Genomic DNA, 16,336 nt, shown 5'->3' with positions numbered 1-16,336 from the left:
TTAGGTTCAGTACCCTGGATAGCGCTTGCTTATTGGTGGCTACATTTGGCTAACCAATAAGCAAGCGTAACCCAGGTTCTGAACAAAAAATGGGCCAGCTCCTAAGCTTTACATTCCTGCATTTCAAATAAAGATAGCAAGAAAACGAAGAAAAATTGATAATAGGAGTAAATTAGAAAGTTGCTTAAAATTGCATGCTCAAAAATGTGGGTTTAGTGTCCATTTAATCATGAAAGAAACATTTTAGGTTTCATATTCTTTTAAACACTTAAATGAAATTAAATCTAGTGAATATTTTTTCTTTATATAATTACTGTGGAGAAAACACGGCCATTAGGACGAAGATTGTACACACTCTAGGAGGGCAACCTATCCTACAGACCTGAAGGTTTCTACCAACTATACAACCCCCATACTGACCTTACACTGCACCAGTATTTCTTGCGCTTTATATCACAAAGAACATGTGCACAAAAATGTCCATTTATCAGAAACTATTTACAACACAACACAAAAAATTGTCCATAATTAAGATGAATGTGCAGTCACCAACCGACAGCTACATCTGAGTAGTGCATTGCTTACTCCTGAGCCTACCTAGGTATGCTTTTCAACATAGGTTTCCAATACGATAAAGCAGATTAGATAATAGATGTAAATTGGAAAATTGTTTAAAATTGTATGCTCTAATTGTCCGTAATTAAGATGAAAGGGAAATTAAATTAAATTTTTAAAAGAAATCGCTACACCACAAAAACATAGATTATGCTTACCTGATAATTTCCTTTTCTTCTGATGGAAAGAGTCCACAGCTGCATTCATTACTTTTGGGAATTAAAAATCTGGCCACCAGGAGGAGGCAAAGACACCCCAGCCAAAGGTTTAAATACTCCTCCCACTCCCCTCATCCCCCAGTCATTCTGCCGAGGAACAAGGAACAGTAGAAGAAATATCAGGGTGAAAGGTGCCAGAAGAATAAAAGGACACCACACATAAAATCACGAGTGGGGAGCTCTAGACTCTTTCCATCAGAAGAAAAGGAAATTATCAGATAAGCATAATTTATGTTTTTCTTCTTAAATGGAAAGAGTCCATAGCTGCATTCATTACTTTTGGGAAAACAATACCCAGGCTATAGAGGAAACAGAATGCCAAGACGGGAGGGTACAAAAGGCGGCCTATACTGAGGGCACCAAGCATGAACCTCTACCCAATAAAAAAAAAATGCTTTGTCCGAAGCCGAGAACATTTTTTAAAGGAAAAGCCCCAAGGACACCGACTCGCAGCTAGTACACAAGCCAAGCTAGAGACCGCAAAACAGACTTCACTGAGCCAACAGTCCTCCAGGAGACACCGTTGCCCAACAGACGGTCCCCAACCACTCACCCCCCACTAATGAAGGGAACATCAGGGCAAAGGAGAACCAAGGAAATCGAAAGGTCCCCTCCAAAAAAGAACACCAATAGTGTTCAATAGTGAGCCCAACTCACAAAGACCCAAAGGGGCCCAAACAGGGAAAGGAGGCAACGCCTATACCAGCGAAACCCGGGATAAAACCGGGCACAGAGACAGAAAAGACTGCTCTGCAACATCCTGCAAGTACTGAATGCAACCAAAAAGGCAAAGTCCTCCCAGCGTCGGAACATAGAATACCAAAGTATTCATCCACAAAAAATGTGCAATAGACCCAGTCGAAAACCCCAAGTTAGAGAACACAGAGTCCATAACAGGACGACACAGAGGAAGAAAAAGCAGTTAAGCAAGAAAAGACTGCAAAAGCAACCCCCAGACAGAGGGCACACTCCAGGCAACCTAAGCCGCCGGACCCAAACACAGGTCTCTAAAAAGGGGAACACAAAACCTCAATCGAGGCCCCCCGAGAAGGAGAGTATACCTTCAAAAGGAAGCAGAGACCCCCTTCTAAAAGCAATGGAGCAAGTTGAAAGGAAAATCCATATCCTAGCAGACTGAGCCAACAGGATAGATTCAACAAAGCCCACACATCCAGAGGAGACTGCGACCTGAACGCAGCACCTTAGATGACTCCGCCATCCTGACCTGCAGACTCCCACTCAGCTGGACCAACCCAGCCTCAGGGATCCCTGCCCGGGGAACAGAAGCATCCCGAAACTGGTACAGGAACGAGTGTAAGGATAGCACAGCCATCCCCACAAAGTACAGGGACAACCTGACTCCAAAAACAGACGACAGGACCATAGACCTAAGGATCTGAAAAAAAAAAGGCCAAACAAGTCTGACTTGGAGCCAGCAAAACCCCAGGGGGAACCCATCCCACCTTTCCACCTCCCAACCAGGAGAACCCCGAAGAAAGGACTCTATCCCCATAGGGAGGAGAATATCCCCTAAAGAAAAGGGATGAGGCCAAAAGGGCATTAACTCAAGGCCCGAAGCCACCGGCTAATGGGAAGATAAATCCCCAACATGAATGTCTTGGAAAAGGACCTCCCCACAAGTAGCTTGCCAAGCAGAGACACAGCCAACCCATTCGGGAATCCACAGGTTACACTGGCAAGCTGACCAAGGGACTGCAACCGTAAGGCGCACGAGAAGTTGGACATCTAGTGCCAGCAGCTGGGTATGAACCAACAACCTTTGAGGCGCAAGTCACAAAGCTAAACCTAGAGCACCTGGGCGGCTCTGTTACAAAGAGTAATAAATACTCCGAAAACCTGGCCACCATGACCAGGTCAGATAGATGGAGCAAGGACACAGCCCAAGTTCCCACTACCGTGGAACACCCCAACCAGCCCTGAGATCCAAGATTCCAAAACAACCCAAGACTGGGTCAGGAAAAAGGACAAGCGAAGCCTCAACAACCGGAAGTCTCAGGAAGAAAAACAGGTCCGGGCACCTAATAGTTCAGGCAACCTTACCCTAGAACGAAACACCCCAACTGGCCAACAAGCCAGACACAAGGGATATGAATGCATATCCAGAGAATCTGGATAGCTAGAAGAACTCTAAAACCTTGAACAAAGGAAGGAACCACCCCTAACATAAGCCCACGGCTCCAAGGAGCAAGGCTAGAAGTCTTAAGAAGAGACTTCTCAAGGCCTCAGGACAACAAAAGGGATACCTCAAGGTCAAAAAAACCCTTCTAGCAGGGCTAGTCTCCCCATCACCTCCACACCAGCAGGACACAGGGAAGAGAAAGGTGCTAAGCCTTCTCAGCTTTGGAAAACCCCAAGCTAAACAAAGTCCCCACAGGGATCAACCAACACCTAGAACTACAGATCCCTAAAAGGAGATCCAACTCACCCGGAGACAATGGAAGGAGACCCGAAGGTCTCATCAATCAAACAGACAGTACACGTCAAGAGTAAGAGTTGTATCTAGATACACTCTAAATAGAGTATGCGCACACCTGCAAGGTGCCAAGAGCGGCAACAGGTTTCAAACTGAAAACCCTCTGCATGCTAGACAGCCTATTCTGATACAAGCTGTTAGATCAAGCCCACAAGGGCAATCCAGAGCCCTAAAACCAAAGGCCAAACCTTTTTAAATTGCGGCAATGGGGTGCTAAGCCCTCCAACCGTCCACCGCATGGGGGAGGAAAACACTAGGTTCTGATGATATCAGATGCCAGAGTGACTCAGCGGAAAAACTCCCCTGACCCGGTCATCTATGACTGAAGGCTATAAGGACTGAAAGAATCCTTCCCGTCTTACGGACCCACTGGTCCTCTCAACTGCTTAGTTGAACATGAAAACCAATGATAACCTGAGCACTCTGCACTTCTACTGTACCAGCCCAGCAGAACAGCGCCACGTGTCTGAACAGCCGCAAGACCGAACGAACCCAACAGGACCAGCCTGCACTTAGGATCCCAACCGGCAAGCTGCATAAATTCTCCATCATAGGGGAAAAAAAGAAAACAGACATTTTAATATAGGACTAACGTGTCCAAAACAGCTTCCGAAGAAGAAAAAGAGTATCGATCCCAGAAGGTTCCTGAAGGAAACAAAACCAAATAAAAGACATCCCATTGGATACAAATAAAATATAAGGCAACCGAGGTTAGCGCCCAAAAAGACACAGGCCTACCCGCAGGACCAGTCAAGCGGAGCCCTATCTTCCAAAAAACTGTGAAAGATCTCAATCAAATGACAATCAGGAGATTACTTAATCCCCACATGTCTAATGAGGTGCACCATTCAAATAGGCAGACTCAAAATCCCCATACCTACTAACAATAGGGTCATTCAATAACTAAAAACATGTCTGAGCAATACGCGAAGGCGTGCAATCCTGTAACGAAAGGCACAACACTCAGGGACAGTTACACCTGCGGGGAACTGCAGAAGCCCTTTCCCAAGGCGGAAGGCCCGGGACAATAGGGCACGAGCACAATCTCAAATAAATGTCTGGACTCTGCAGACGAACAATCGCTAACATTATGTGGAATTGAAAATGTGCTGCTACCTCTGGGGGGGGGGACACGTCACCCTGCATGGAGGAATCATAAACTGGGTTACCCGCATGTGTAGAAGTATGAATTGGTAGGGAACTTGCCTCTCGGAGGACAGGACCCCCAAAGGCGGATGGCTCAGCTGTCCCTTGATTCTCCGAGCCCGAGGAACAAGGCGCTCTCATATGGCATACTGAACAAACCTGGTTGACATGTGTCAACGAGGCCAATCCGAATTTGTTACCGGACACAGAATCTGAAATCAAAATAGTCTCAGCATCAGAATCCTCCATAACTGGATAGAGGATATATAAATATGGACTAAAGTAGTAAAACAAAAACGGCACCTGACACCCCCAATGGCTGGGGCACTCACCATCTCCTATGACCAGACCCCTGCAGACTAGAATATTTCCTTCGCTACACGGTCGGGAATGAGGAAATGGAAAACGGAACGTAACCCCGCCCGATCACAAGGTGAACCGTACAGTCCAAAAAAGCACGCCCAACCAAAAGGCTGTGTCACTTCCAAAGGCCTCAATGTTCCAAAACACGAGCTTATAAACATAACACATAAGCAGGTTGAATCACATAACAAACATGATTATAACCCCCCCTGTTCAATAACCCCCCTCAGGAGATATTAACCCTTGATTCCAAGATACTAAAAGAGACTCACTGAGACCCTTATGTTAAATTGGTAGGGTGGTAGCCTCTTGGGAAACATTCACATTACAGTACATTGCGAATAAAGTAAAATGAAACGATCTTACCGAAATCTATGCCGTGGAACAGGAACACGGCCCTTCAAGTGTGACGGATAGTAGCATCGCCTCCACCATGGACTTGAGAGAAGAAAGCAGGCAGCGGAGCAAAGTTCGACAACGCTGATTGCTTGTGGAGCTGTTATTATGAGTCGGGATGGTTTGCAGTAAGAAACTCCCTGCATCTCCGAACTCTAACTTTCATTCAAGCCCTCATTGAGAGGCTGACAGGACTACTTAAAACTCCTGTCCCATGCTGAAGAGTACTACCCTCCATAAGAGACAAAATAAATTCTGACAACCTCCTGGGATGAAAGGCAAAGAATGACTGGGGGATGAGGGAAGTGGGAGGAGTATTAAAGCCTTTGGCTGGGTTGTCTTTGCCTCCTCCTGGTAGCCAGGTTCTTATTTCCCAAAAGTAATGAATGTAGCTGTGGACTCTTTCCATTTAAGAAGAAAAAAATCTGCATACAAAATAATTTAAAGGGACATGAAATCCAAAATCTTATTTTCATGATTCAGATAGAGCATGCAATTTTATTCTATTATCAAATTTTCATCATTCTTTTATCTTTTGTTGAAAAGCAGTGACGTGTGCTCAGGAGCTTACAATGGCTGGAGCACTATATGGCAGCAGTTTTGCAAGAATGTTATCCATGTACAAGAGCACTAGATGGCAGCACTATTTCCTGCCATGTAGTGCTACAGACACCTACCTAGGTAGCTCTTCAACAAAGAATAGCATGGGCATGAAACAAATATAATAGAAGCAAATTGGAAACTTTAAAAATTGTATGCTCTGAGTCACAAAAGAACATTGTTAGGTTTCATATCCCTTTAATTCATAAAGCTTGTATATATCCGTTTCTGATTGAACACTGTAAAGGAGCTAACACTCAAAAAGCTTTTCAAAGGGTGTGCCCATAAACTGTAAAACAATTCTAATTTTGAAAACAAAATTACAGTTTTAAAAGGGACAGTAAAGTCTAAAGAAACATTCATAATTCAGACAGAACATGCATTGTTAAACAACTTTCCAATTTACTTCTATTATATAATTAATTTTTTTTTCTCTTGGTAAAAACATACCTAGGTACGCCAAGGAGCAGCAATTCACTACTGGCAGCTATGTGGTTATTGGTGGATGCACTCAAATGCTTCTTATCATTGGCTTAGTAGTGCATTGCTGCTCTTTAAACAAAGGATACCAAGAGAACAAAGCACATTTCATAATAGAAACAAATAGGAAAATTGTCTGAACGTGCATGCTCTATCTAAATCATTTAACAAAAGTTTTGGTTTTGTGTCCTTCTAATTTTGAAAGAGTGCATAGTAATAGTGAAATAGACCATTTACAAAGTGGTTTTCGGTTATTTTAATTTTAAGCACACTCTAACCTAACCCTAAAATGTGCAAATATATTGAAGTATTCCTGTAAAAATCATAGTTAATGTTGCTACATAATGAGACTGCCCATATGATACATACTGGCGACATTAAGAGTACAAAATAGCTTAACAAAGCATTCATAGTAAAACTGAAACCACAAATTGTAGTGTTTGCTTCTCAGGATTATTAGATAGATAGAATACACATCACAGAAGAAGTCACATGACAGCTTCCCCTTTCTCTCAAATTCATTTTTATTTATATTGAAGTGACTATCTTTTTCTGCTGATGCTTAAAAACCCATTATTTTTCTGTCGTGATTCAAATTAATTATAGAGATTTTTAAAATGGTTTCCAATTTACTTCTATTATCAAATAGAATTTGTCCTGGTATTCTTTGTTGAAGAGAATACCTAGGTAGCATGTAAGTGTCTGGAGAACTTTATGGCTGCAGTTTTGCAAGAACGCTATTGAGCACTAGATGGCAGCAGTGTTTTCACAACGTATAACTGTTAAAAGCATTTTGCAAAACTGCTGCCATGTAGTGCTAGGTATGCATTTCAACAAAAGATACCAAGATAACAAAGTAAATTTGATAATAAGTAAAACTGGAAATATATATATATATTTTAAATTGTACATTTTATCTAACATTTTGGAGTTTAATGTTCCTTTAAAGGGACACACAATATTTTTTTTATTGTGTTAAATATAAAAAGATAGCATTTTAAGGTACTTGCTTTCTTCCTGATAACTATTGCATGGTTTTGTGATAGGAAGAGCCCCGGACGAATGGAATAGAGGGAGGGGGTAACTGAACCCTATTGGAGGAGTGGAGGGTCAGGTAAGGGACAAGGGGCGGAGACTTGGAGGTGAGCCTATTTGTATTGGTGGTTCAGTGTGTTTGGCGCTCTTTTTACTTACCTGGCTGGAGACAACAGCTTAAGTACCCATACTTACCATGGAAGGCTTGCTGGAGGAGTTGACGGCTGTGGCCAGACGCAGAGGCGCCGATTGGATCCGGGAGCAGCTTCGGACGGCGGTGGAACAGGGAGGAACACCGGTGTGGGATGCTGGCCGTGGAGGATCCAGGAGACGGAGGCCGGTGTGGTGGGAGGGGCCTCCGGCGAGGCCGAGTCCTGAGGTGGCATCCGGTTCCAGGAGGAGATCCGCGGCGAGGCCTGGTAAGCAGAGGGCGTCGGGGTCCAGGAGGAGTGCGGAGAATGTGGCGGCAGGATGCGGTGGAGAGGCAATGGCGCGTGGTGATGACGTCACTGCGCCCCGGAGTTCCAGGAGTGCAGAGGAGCCGGGCAGGACAGGCGGTAGGAGTGGGGCCAGTATGAGGTGGAGATTGGATGCGGGAGTGTGGCGGTAGTGAAAGTGGGGTTTAGGCCTAGTGGTAGTAGCATGTAAAAGGTTCAAGTTTAGCAAATTAGAGTGTGGATTCTTGTTACCTGGAGTGCCCCTTTAGGCTATTGTTATAGTAATGGATATTCAGCAAAGTTAGTAGGTAGTGAGGAGTGGTTTAGGTGGTGTGTCCTAAGTGTTATCATTGATAAGGATATTAAAGTTAATAGATAGTGTGTTGCTTGTTAGGGATTGGTAAGTAGTAGGGGTCTTAGGTGTTTGTTAGTCGGGGGGCATTGGGTTGACTGTGCTGATGGTTGGGGGGTTTTTTAAAAAAAAAAATAATAATAATGTTGGTGGGTATGAAACTTAAGGTTTTAATTTTTTATACAGAAGATATCTTGGAGACTCACAGCCTTTCCAGTCGAGGGGAAGAGGCCCCTACAGCACAACGGGAGCAGGGGACGAAACCGCTGCTGGAATTGGACGCTGGAAGCGACATTGAGTACTCCTCCTCAATGTCGCTTCCAACGTCCAATTCCAGCAGCGGCTCCGTCCCCTGCTCCTGTTGTGCTGTAGGGGCCTCTTCCCCTCCACTGGAAAGTCTGCCCCGTCTGGAGGTGGTACGGCTGGTCAGGTAAGCGATGTGTCTGTCCTTGCGCTGCTATTGCAGTTAATTTTGCCCCAAAGAGGGGTTAGGGAGGTAGGCTTAGGGGGGTCTGGAGGAGTTAGGGTTAGTGGGGCTAAGGATAGTGTTGAGCTTCACACCCTCCTGTCCTTTGCAGTCCCCAAGAGCTGGAGCTAGTACGGTGCCTAGCAGGCATCGGAGGAGGAGATCATTGTCTTGTTGTGGCCAGCGAAGTCAAAGGAAGGTGGCGGGAGGAGAGAGAGAGGGCAGTCACTGCCAAAGAGATCGAGTGGGGGACACAGATCAGGGCGTAGCGAAGGAGACCAGAGAAGTGATGCGGGAAAGGTATCCCAAGCTGGAGCTAGTGGGGAAGTGGCTAATCTGGAAGGATCGAGGACAGAGACCCAGTCTGTAGGTGAGAAGGCTGGGGGTGCCTGGGTGGGGTGGATTCTTGAGTGGTGAACGTGAGAAGCTACTGAGTGGTTTGAAGACTTTGATGGCAAGCTTGGAGGCTCTGAAGGGGGGAGGATTCAGTGGCAAAGGCGTGGGCTCCGGGCAGCAGTGTGGCGGTGGAAGGGTCGGTTACTGCTGCAAGTGGCGTGAGTACGGTCGCAAGTGGTTTGGGGGGAGCGGGATGTTCCTTGAAGGTGGCTGAAGAGGCTTTAAGGCGTCCGTGCTTGTGTTCCATTGGCCCACTGGGAATCCATCTTATGAATGAGGTAAAAGAGAAAATCTGGAAGCGTGAGTTTCTGGAAATCTTCTCCTTGTTACCGTTGGATCAGGTGTTAGAAATCAAAGAGGATGACAAATCGGAAAAAGGGAAGAAGGAGGAGGAGGAGGAGCATAAGAAGAGGTATTGTAAGCTTCCTAAGATACTGGGGAACTGGTCCAAGGCATTGTGTATCCTGGCAAGTGTGCAACGGAAAAATCTCTGAAGCAAGGGGGGCCCTCTTCTGTTACTTTGATGAGATCTAAGGTGCGTATAGGACGTATGGGGGAATGGCGTGGTGGAGGTATGATGAAAAGTTTCATCAGAGGTTGGCGGTCAGGCCAGAGATGAGGTGGGATGACCGCGATATGGGTATCTGGGTCGAGGGTTGGATCTGCCGGCCCCGTGTCTGGGGGCAGTGCAGCAATCGTCATGCGCAAAGGACTTTGTTTCCAATTTAATGATGGGGTGTGCCGGTTCGGGGGGAAGCTGTAAGTTCAAACACGAATGTTCGGGATGTGGGGGTTCCCATGGGTATGCCATGTGTTTCAAAAAGGGAAAGTTTGTGGGAAAACCGGGTGATGCCGCTTCGAGCGCGGACGCCAGTGAAGGTAGGAAAGATGGTGGTGTGGTTAGAGGCTTACGCCAGTAGAGGGGGGGGGGAATGGGAAGGCGCGGAACTGCTGTCGTCAGGGTTTATTTCCGGGTTTGTGATTCCTTTTAAGGATCAGAGGGGTGGGAAATTTTCTGGTAATTTAAAGTTGGCAAGGGAATTCCCGAATGAGGTTCAGAAAAAAATGGAAAAAAGAGGTGGCTTTGGGACGGATGGTGGGCCCCTTTGTGGACCCTCCTTTTCCCAATATGAGAGTTTCGCCATTGGGGGTGGTGCCCAAGAGGTCTGAAGGTCAGTTTCGTATAATCCATCACTTTTCGTATACGAAAGGTTCGTCCGTCAATGATGGCATTGATCCAGAGTTAGTCTCAGTTAACTATGCGTCATTTGACAAGGCAGTTAATTTGGTGAGAATTGCAGGTCCTGGGGCTTTGTTGGCTAAGGTGGATGTTGAGGCGATGTTCAGGCTTCTGCCGGTTCACCCTTGTCATCATTTGCTTGGTTGTAAGTTTGAAGGGGTGTTTTTTGTTGACCTGTGTTTGCCTATGGGGTGCTTGAAATCATGCTCTTATTTTGAGAAGTTCAGCACGTTCATAGAATGGGTCGTTAAACAACGTTCAGGCTTGTCGTCCTTGGTTCATTACCTGGACGATTTTTTTTTGTGGGTCCTGCTGATTCGGCGGTCTGTCAGAGCCTTATGGATATGTTTGGGTTGGTGGCTTCAGAGTTTGGGATTCCAGTCGCAGAAGAGAAATCTTTGGGCCTGGTGACTTAGTTACGTTTTTTGGGCATTGAGTTGGATTCAATGTTGATGGAGTGCCGACTTCCATGGGACAAAGTGGTGGACCTGAATTAATCTATTCAGGGTGCTTTAGCAGCAGAAAAAAATTAAGCTAAGGCAGCTTAAATCTCTGTTGGGTAAATTGAACTTTGCATGTCGTATTATCCCAGTTGGAAGGGTTTTCTGTAGGAGGCTGTCTTTGGTGACGGTGGGGGTCATGCCCCCCATCACTATATTCGTTTGTCAAAGTAATTGAAAGATGACCTTAGGGTATGGACGGCTTTTTTGAAGGACTTCAGTGGCCGTTTGCTGATTCAAGAGATTGGTTGGTCTGATGAGCGCGTATGTTTGTTCACGGACGCGGCTGGTGCATGTGGTTTTGGGGCTTACCTAAATGGTAAATGGTGAGCGGAGGTGTGGCCTGTGAGTTGGGAAGCCTCGGGGCTAACAAAAAATTTGACGTTCCTGGAACTGTTCCCGTTGGTGGTGGAGTTGAAGGTTTGGGCAGGCGAGCTTCCATTCTGACAACATGGGGGTGGTGTATTCAATCAATAACTTGACTGCCAAATTGCCTCCTGTGGTGCGTCTGTTGCGGGTGTTTGTTCAGGAGTGTTTGAGGCTTAATGTTTCCTTTAGGGCAGTGCATGTAATTCAATTCAATTGCTGATGCCTTGTCCTGTTTTCAGTGGGAGCTGTTCTGGCTGGAGGCTCCGGAGGTGGAAATGGAGGGTGTGGCTTGCCCAAGGGAATTGTTGAGTCTGGGATTTCAGAAGCGTTGGATCTGTTAAAAGGGGCACTAGCTCAGTCTACGTGGAGGGCTTACGCCTGGGTGTGGCGATTGTGGGAATCTGTGGCGGGAAACCGGGGGTGGATGGCTTCTGGTGATACCTGTTTGGAAGTTTTTCTGGGTTGGATCAAGCAATGGGGGGGGTCAGAATGGCGGTGCAAGGTTTATGTAGGAGTAGGGTTGCTAGGGATGGGAGGCGGCCGGTGGTTTTCTCACTATTGGAAAAGGTGGTGGGAAGGTTGCTGGATGTTTGTTAGTCGGGTTACGAGGTTGTTTTGTTTAGGGCCGTTTTTGTTTTGGCAGTTTTTGGGGCTTTTCGGGTCTCAGAGCTGGTGGGAAGTTATAGGAAGTTGGCGAGTGGCCTCAGGGTGCAGGACGTGTGGTTGAATAATGGGGTTTTGGAGGTTTGGTTGCGGCGGTCTAAAACTGACCAGATGGGTAACGCAGTTGGGGGTTGTTGTTGTCCTGTGGGTGCTGTGGTTGAATTTTTGAAAAGGAGGCCTGAGGGCAGCGGGACTTTCTTCATTCATGAAGATGGTTCAGTTTAATCTATTTTACAATTTGTGGCAGTTTTTAGAAAGGCTTTAGGGTTTTTGGGTTTAGAGGCCAGGGAATTTGGTTCGCATTCGTTTCGGATAGGGGCTGCAACAGAAGCTCAGGGGTTGGGGTTGGAGGCTTCGGTAATTAAAAAGATTGGAAGATTGGGGTATGAGCGTTTTAGGGTGTATGTGAGGCAGTTGGGAAAGGGTCCTAAGTGTTGTTCTTTTTCTGCAGGTCCTGTGAGGTGCTGGCTGGTGGGACACTCTTACGTGTATTGGGCGAGGAAGGTGGCAGCTGTTAAAGAAGACGGGGTTCAGCTTGGGTTTTGTAGGGAGGTGTTGTTGAGATGGTTTGGCGTTAGGGGTATGAGGTGGGACCAGCTGGTGGGGACAATTGTTAATTATGCTAGGCTCTTTGCCCCTCCACATATTTTGGTCATTCATCTGGGTGGCAATGACCTTGGATTTATGGCTCAAAAGTGTTTTGTGTATAGGATCAAGTGGAACTTGAACAGATTGGGTGTTTTGTTTCCAGGGCTGGTTATTGTTTGGTCGGACATTAAATGTAGGTTGGTATACCGGTCGGCTTGGAATGGGGCTAAGCTGGAGAATTCTAGGCGAAAAGTAAATAGGATGATAAGCAGCTATGTAAGGAAGTTGGGGGCCTCGCTTTGAGGCATGTGGAATTTAAAAGGGGAGTCTGGGAGGTGTTTTATCCTACAAGATGGGGCTGCATTTATTCAACTTTACATTGAAGGAAGGAATTGAAATGGCCGTAGCTGTTTTGGCCAGTGCTCGTCGGTAGGTTGAGCTGTGGCGGGGTGCTTGCCCTGGGTGTGTTGGCTTACGCCATTGTGTGGGCTGCTGGTACCTCCTGTCGGAGTGGACAGGAGAGGTGGTTTTCATGGGGAGGCGTGCCTTATGTTGGCAGGCACGGGGAAACAAATTATTTGGTGGGGCAAGCTCTGGTTTGGGTTTTCAAAGCTATTTATGTTTGAAAAAATGGTTAATAAAACAAGCTGCAGCCTTTTTTTTTATCCCATATTGGTATAATTGTCTTATTTGGGGATTGGTAGTGGGGTGAACGGAATGAATGTACATTTTGGGGTCAAGTGTCTGATGATAGGTTTTCATTTAGATTCAATAATATATTAAATATGAAGTTCATTGAAGGTTTTAATGCTTAGAACTGTGGTATATGATGGTAGAAATACACGTCATTTGCTCTCTCTCTTTGTAGCTCATGTTCCCATTTTTCTTTCCTCCACACTCTGCTCAGAGCCCCACTCTAGCATTTTCCTTTAATCCCTCTTTTTATTTTTAAAGGGACATACAAGTGGGAAAAAAATGCTGTAATATGTAAGAACATTTTATATTTTTCTGTTCCTTGCACATAACTATATGTTTAACTCCTGCAAAGGGATTTGCCTAAGTAAACATGCACTTTCTGTTAGCTTTACCTAAGCAAACTTGCATTTCCTGTTAGCTTTACCCAAGTAAACATGCACTTCCTGTTTGCGTAAACATGCACTTCCTGTTAGCTTCAAAATCAATATAAACAGCTTGTAAGTTCCCACGGGAATAGGGCCCTCTATTCCCCCTGTATTTGTCTTATTGTATTGTTTTTCCATTGTACTGTTATCCTTGTACCCATGGGCAGCGCTGCAGAATCTGTCGGTGCTTTATAAATAAAGAATAATAAATAATGTAACCATAAGCATTACAGGTTTTTAGTTTGTAGCTTTATTACTTAATTTTCTCCATCTCCATTCTTGCCCTCTTTCATCTATTTCCAACCACTTTTCTAACTGCTCTTCCTATGCTTCTTTGTTTCTCAATTCTCCATTTTTGTCTCCCACTTCTCCTATAACATTCTCTCCCATAATTTTCCTTATGTTTAACAGGGTATATAACATTGTTAAAAGAACTGATGCAAATCTGCTGCCATATACTGCTTTAGATACAGGCATGCTTGTGACCCTACCTAGGTATGCTCTCCAACAAAGGATAATAAGAAAACAAAGTACATTTGATAATAGAAGTAAATTTGAACATTTTTTTAAAATGATATGCCCTATCTCAGGGGTGATCAACCTTGGGCCTCCAGAGGTTTTGGAACTACATTTCCCATGATGCTCAGCCGTTGGCTGAGCATCATGGAGAATGTAGTTCCAAAACCTCTGGAGGGCCTAGGTTGATCACCCCTGCTCTATCTGAATCATGAAAGAAAAACTGGGTGTTTTAGGTACCTTTAATGTAATCATAAAATACTCAAATTCATTAGTTACACAAGAACTGACATGTGATAAAAAAAATACACTTTGTTTTAAACCACCAAAATGTCATGATTGAAAGCTGCAATGCAGTAACTCCTTAGCCAATCAGGATTGGCATATGCACCCAGCCACCAATCACAGACCATGTCCTGCTCATGATTGGATTGTTTACCCCTCTGTATAGGTTATACACAGTTACCAAACAACTTCTGTATAAAAATAAAATTCTCCTAAACGGACACAATTTTAGTTATTACAATATGTCACATTAACTGCTTATACTTTACTGCAGACGTGTTAACAAATGACAATATCCACATTAGAAATGAAAAATAAATAGATAACACTTTTCTGCATCACACCATTTAGTATAAAATGTTTTGAATTTCAAGATTCTCATATAAATCGGAAATAAAAAAGTACGCCCCTTGACTAGTTCTCATTTCTCCCCATGGTGCTTATGCGTTAATGACACGGGGTAGAAAGAGAAAGGTGTATTATAGAATGAGAGTCACCTGCAGCACCTCCATGGGGACAGGAGGGGGTTGCTGGTACGATGCAGGGGTGTTGATGGCAGTGGATGTATTAACAGACAGGCCATGATGTTGTTGCTGATGAAAATGCTGCTGATTCTGAAGCTGTATTCTTTCTCTCTGCTCCTCCTGCTGCGCCTGCTCCCTCATCAGCTGCATGCGCAGCCCGATGCGAGATGCCATGTTGAAGTGGCCAATGTGCCCAGCAAATGGAGATTACGTCCTACAAACAAACAAAACAACAACACATCAATACATCATTTACCATGCATGCATGTGCAAATATCATTATTAACTATCCTATCTCTAAATTTTACTTTCTTCTCACTATAGGGCATGACAGCAAGAAGGAGTTAAGCATTGCTGTGCTTTAATGTCCTCTCCATCAGTAGCTAATCTATACAATGCATACTTCTATAACAATTCAACAGGTTAAGCACTGCACTTTAATTCATAGAAATAAATACACACATACACACACACAAGAAAAGGAGAACAGTTTGTAAGCTAATCATACCATTTGGTCATTGATTATTCAATTAGCTCATTAATTACTTTTATTGTGTAAGAAGCATACACGTGTTGAATTACTTATATACTTTTAACATTGGGATTTTAATTTGAAATATCTTCCCATAAATGCCGAGTCCCTTCCTGTGGGCTTAAAGGGACAGTCTACTCCAAAATTATTATTGTTTAAAAAGATAGATAATCCCTTTATTACCCATTCCCCAGTTTTGTATAACCAACACTGTTATATTAATATACTTTTTACCTCTTGAATCTAAGCCTCTGCAGGCTGCCCCCTTATTTCAGTTCTTTTGACAGACTTACATTTTAACCAATCAGTGCTGACTAAATAACTCCACAGGAGTGATCAAGATGTTATCTATATGACACAAATGAACTAGCACCCTCTAGCTGTAAAAAACCCTGTAAAAACACCCTGAGATAAGAGGTGGCCTTCAAGGGCTTAGAAATTAGCATATGAGCCGACCTAGGTTTAGCTTTCAACAAAGAATACCAAGAGAACAATGCAAATTTGATAATAAAAGTAAATTGGATCATGAAAGTTTTATTTTTGACTAGACTGTCCCTTTAAATCCGTCTATCCCATTTGCAGGGATTAAACACAGTTATATGCAAGCAATAGTGCAATAATAAAATACTAACACATTAGAGCATTTCCTTTTGGCACTTTTATGTCCAAATTGCATTTCCTGTTATCATTGAAAATAAAACGAACATCTATTCCTTTTAATACACACAGACACACACAGCAGATGCGCGCACACAGACACCCACAGCAGATGCGCACACACATACACACCCACGGCAGACAGATACATACATACACCCACGGCAGACAGATACATACATACACCCACGGCAGACAGATACATACATACACCCACAGCAGACAGATACATACACACACACAGCAGACAGATACACACACACACAGCAGACAGATGCATACACACACACACAGCAGACAGATGCATACACACACACACAGCAGACAGATACATACACACACA

At 44.4% G+C, this 16,336-nt stretch overlaps 1 protein-coding gene across 1 annotated transcript in view; it reads right to left on the bottom strand.

Annotated features, from left to right (window-relative positions):
- Window positions 1-16,336, bottom strand: part of TFEB (transcription factor EB) — a 155,150-nt gene that overhangs the window by 47,751 nt on the left and 91,063 nt on the right. The window contains 1 exon segment of the mRNA XM_053706750.1: window positions 14,778-15,018. Within this exon segment, the coding sequence (XP_053562725.1) occupies window positions 14,778-14,978 (201 nt within the window). The 5' untranslated portion in view covers window positions 14,979-15,018.

This window comes from Bombina bombina, chromosome 3, assembly GCF_027579735.1.
Source record: "Bombina bombina isolate aBomBom1 chromosome 3, aBomBom1.pri, whole genome shotgun sequence".
Taxonomy (NCBI): Eukaryota; Metazoa; Chordata; class Amphibia; order Anura; family Bombinatoridae; genus Bombina; species Bombina bombina.
Note: the sequence above shows the minus strand (reverse complement) of the source record. Positions and strands in the feature narration are given on the sequence as shown.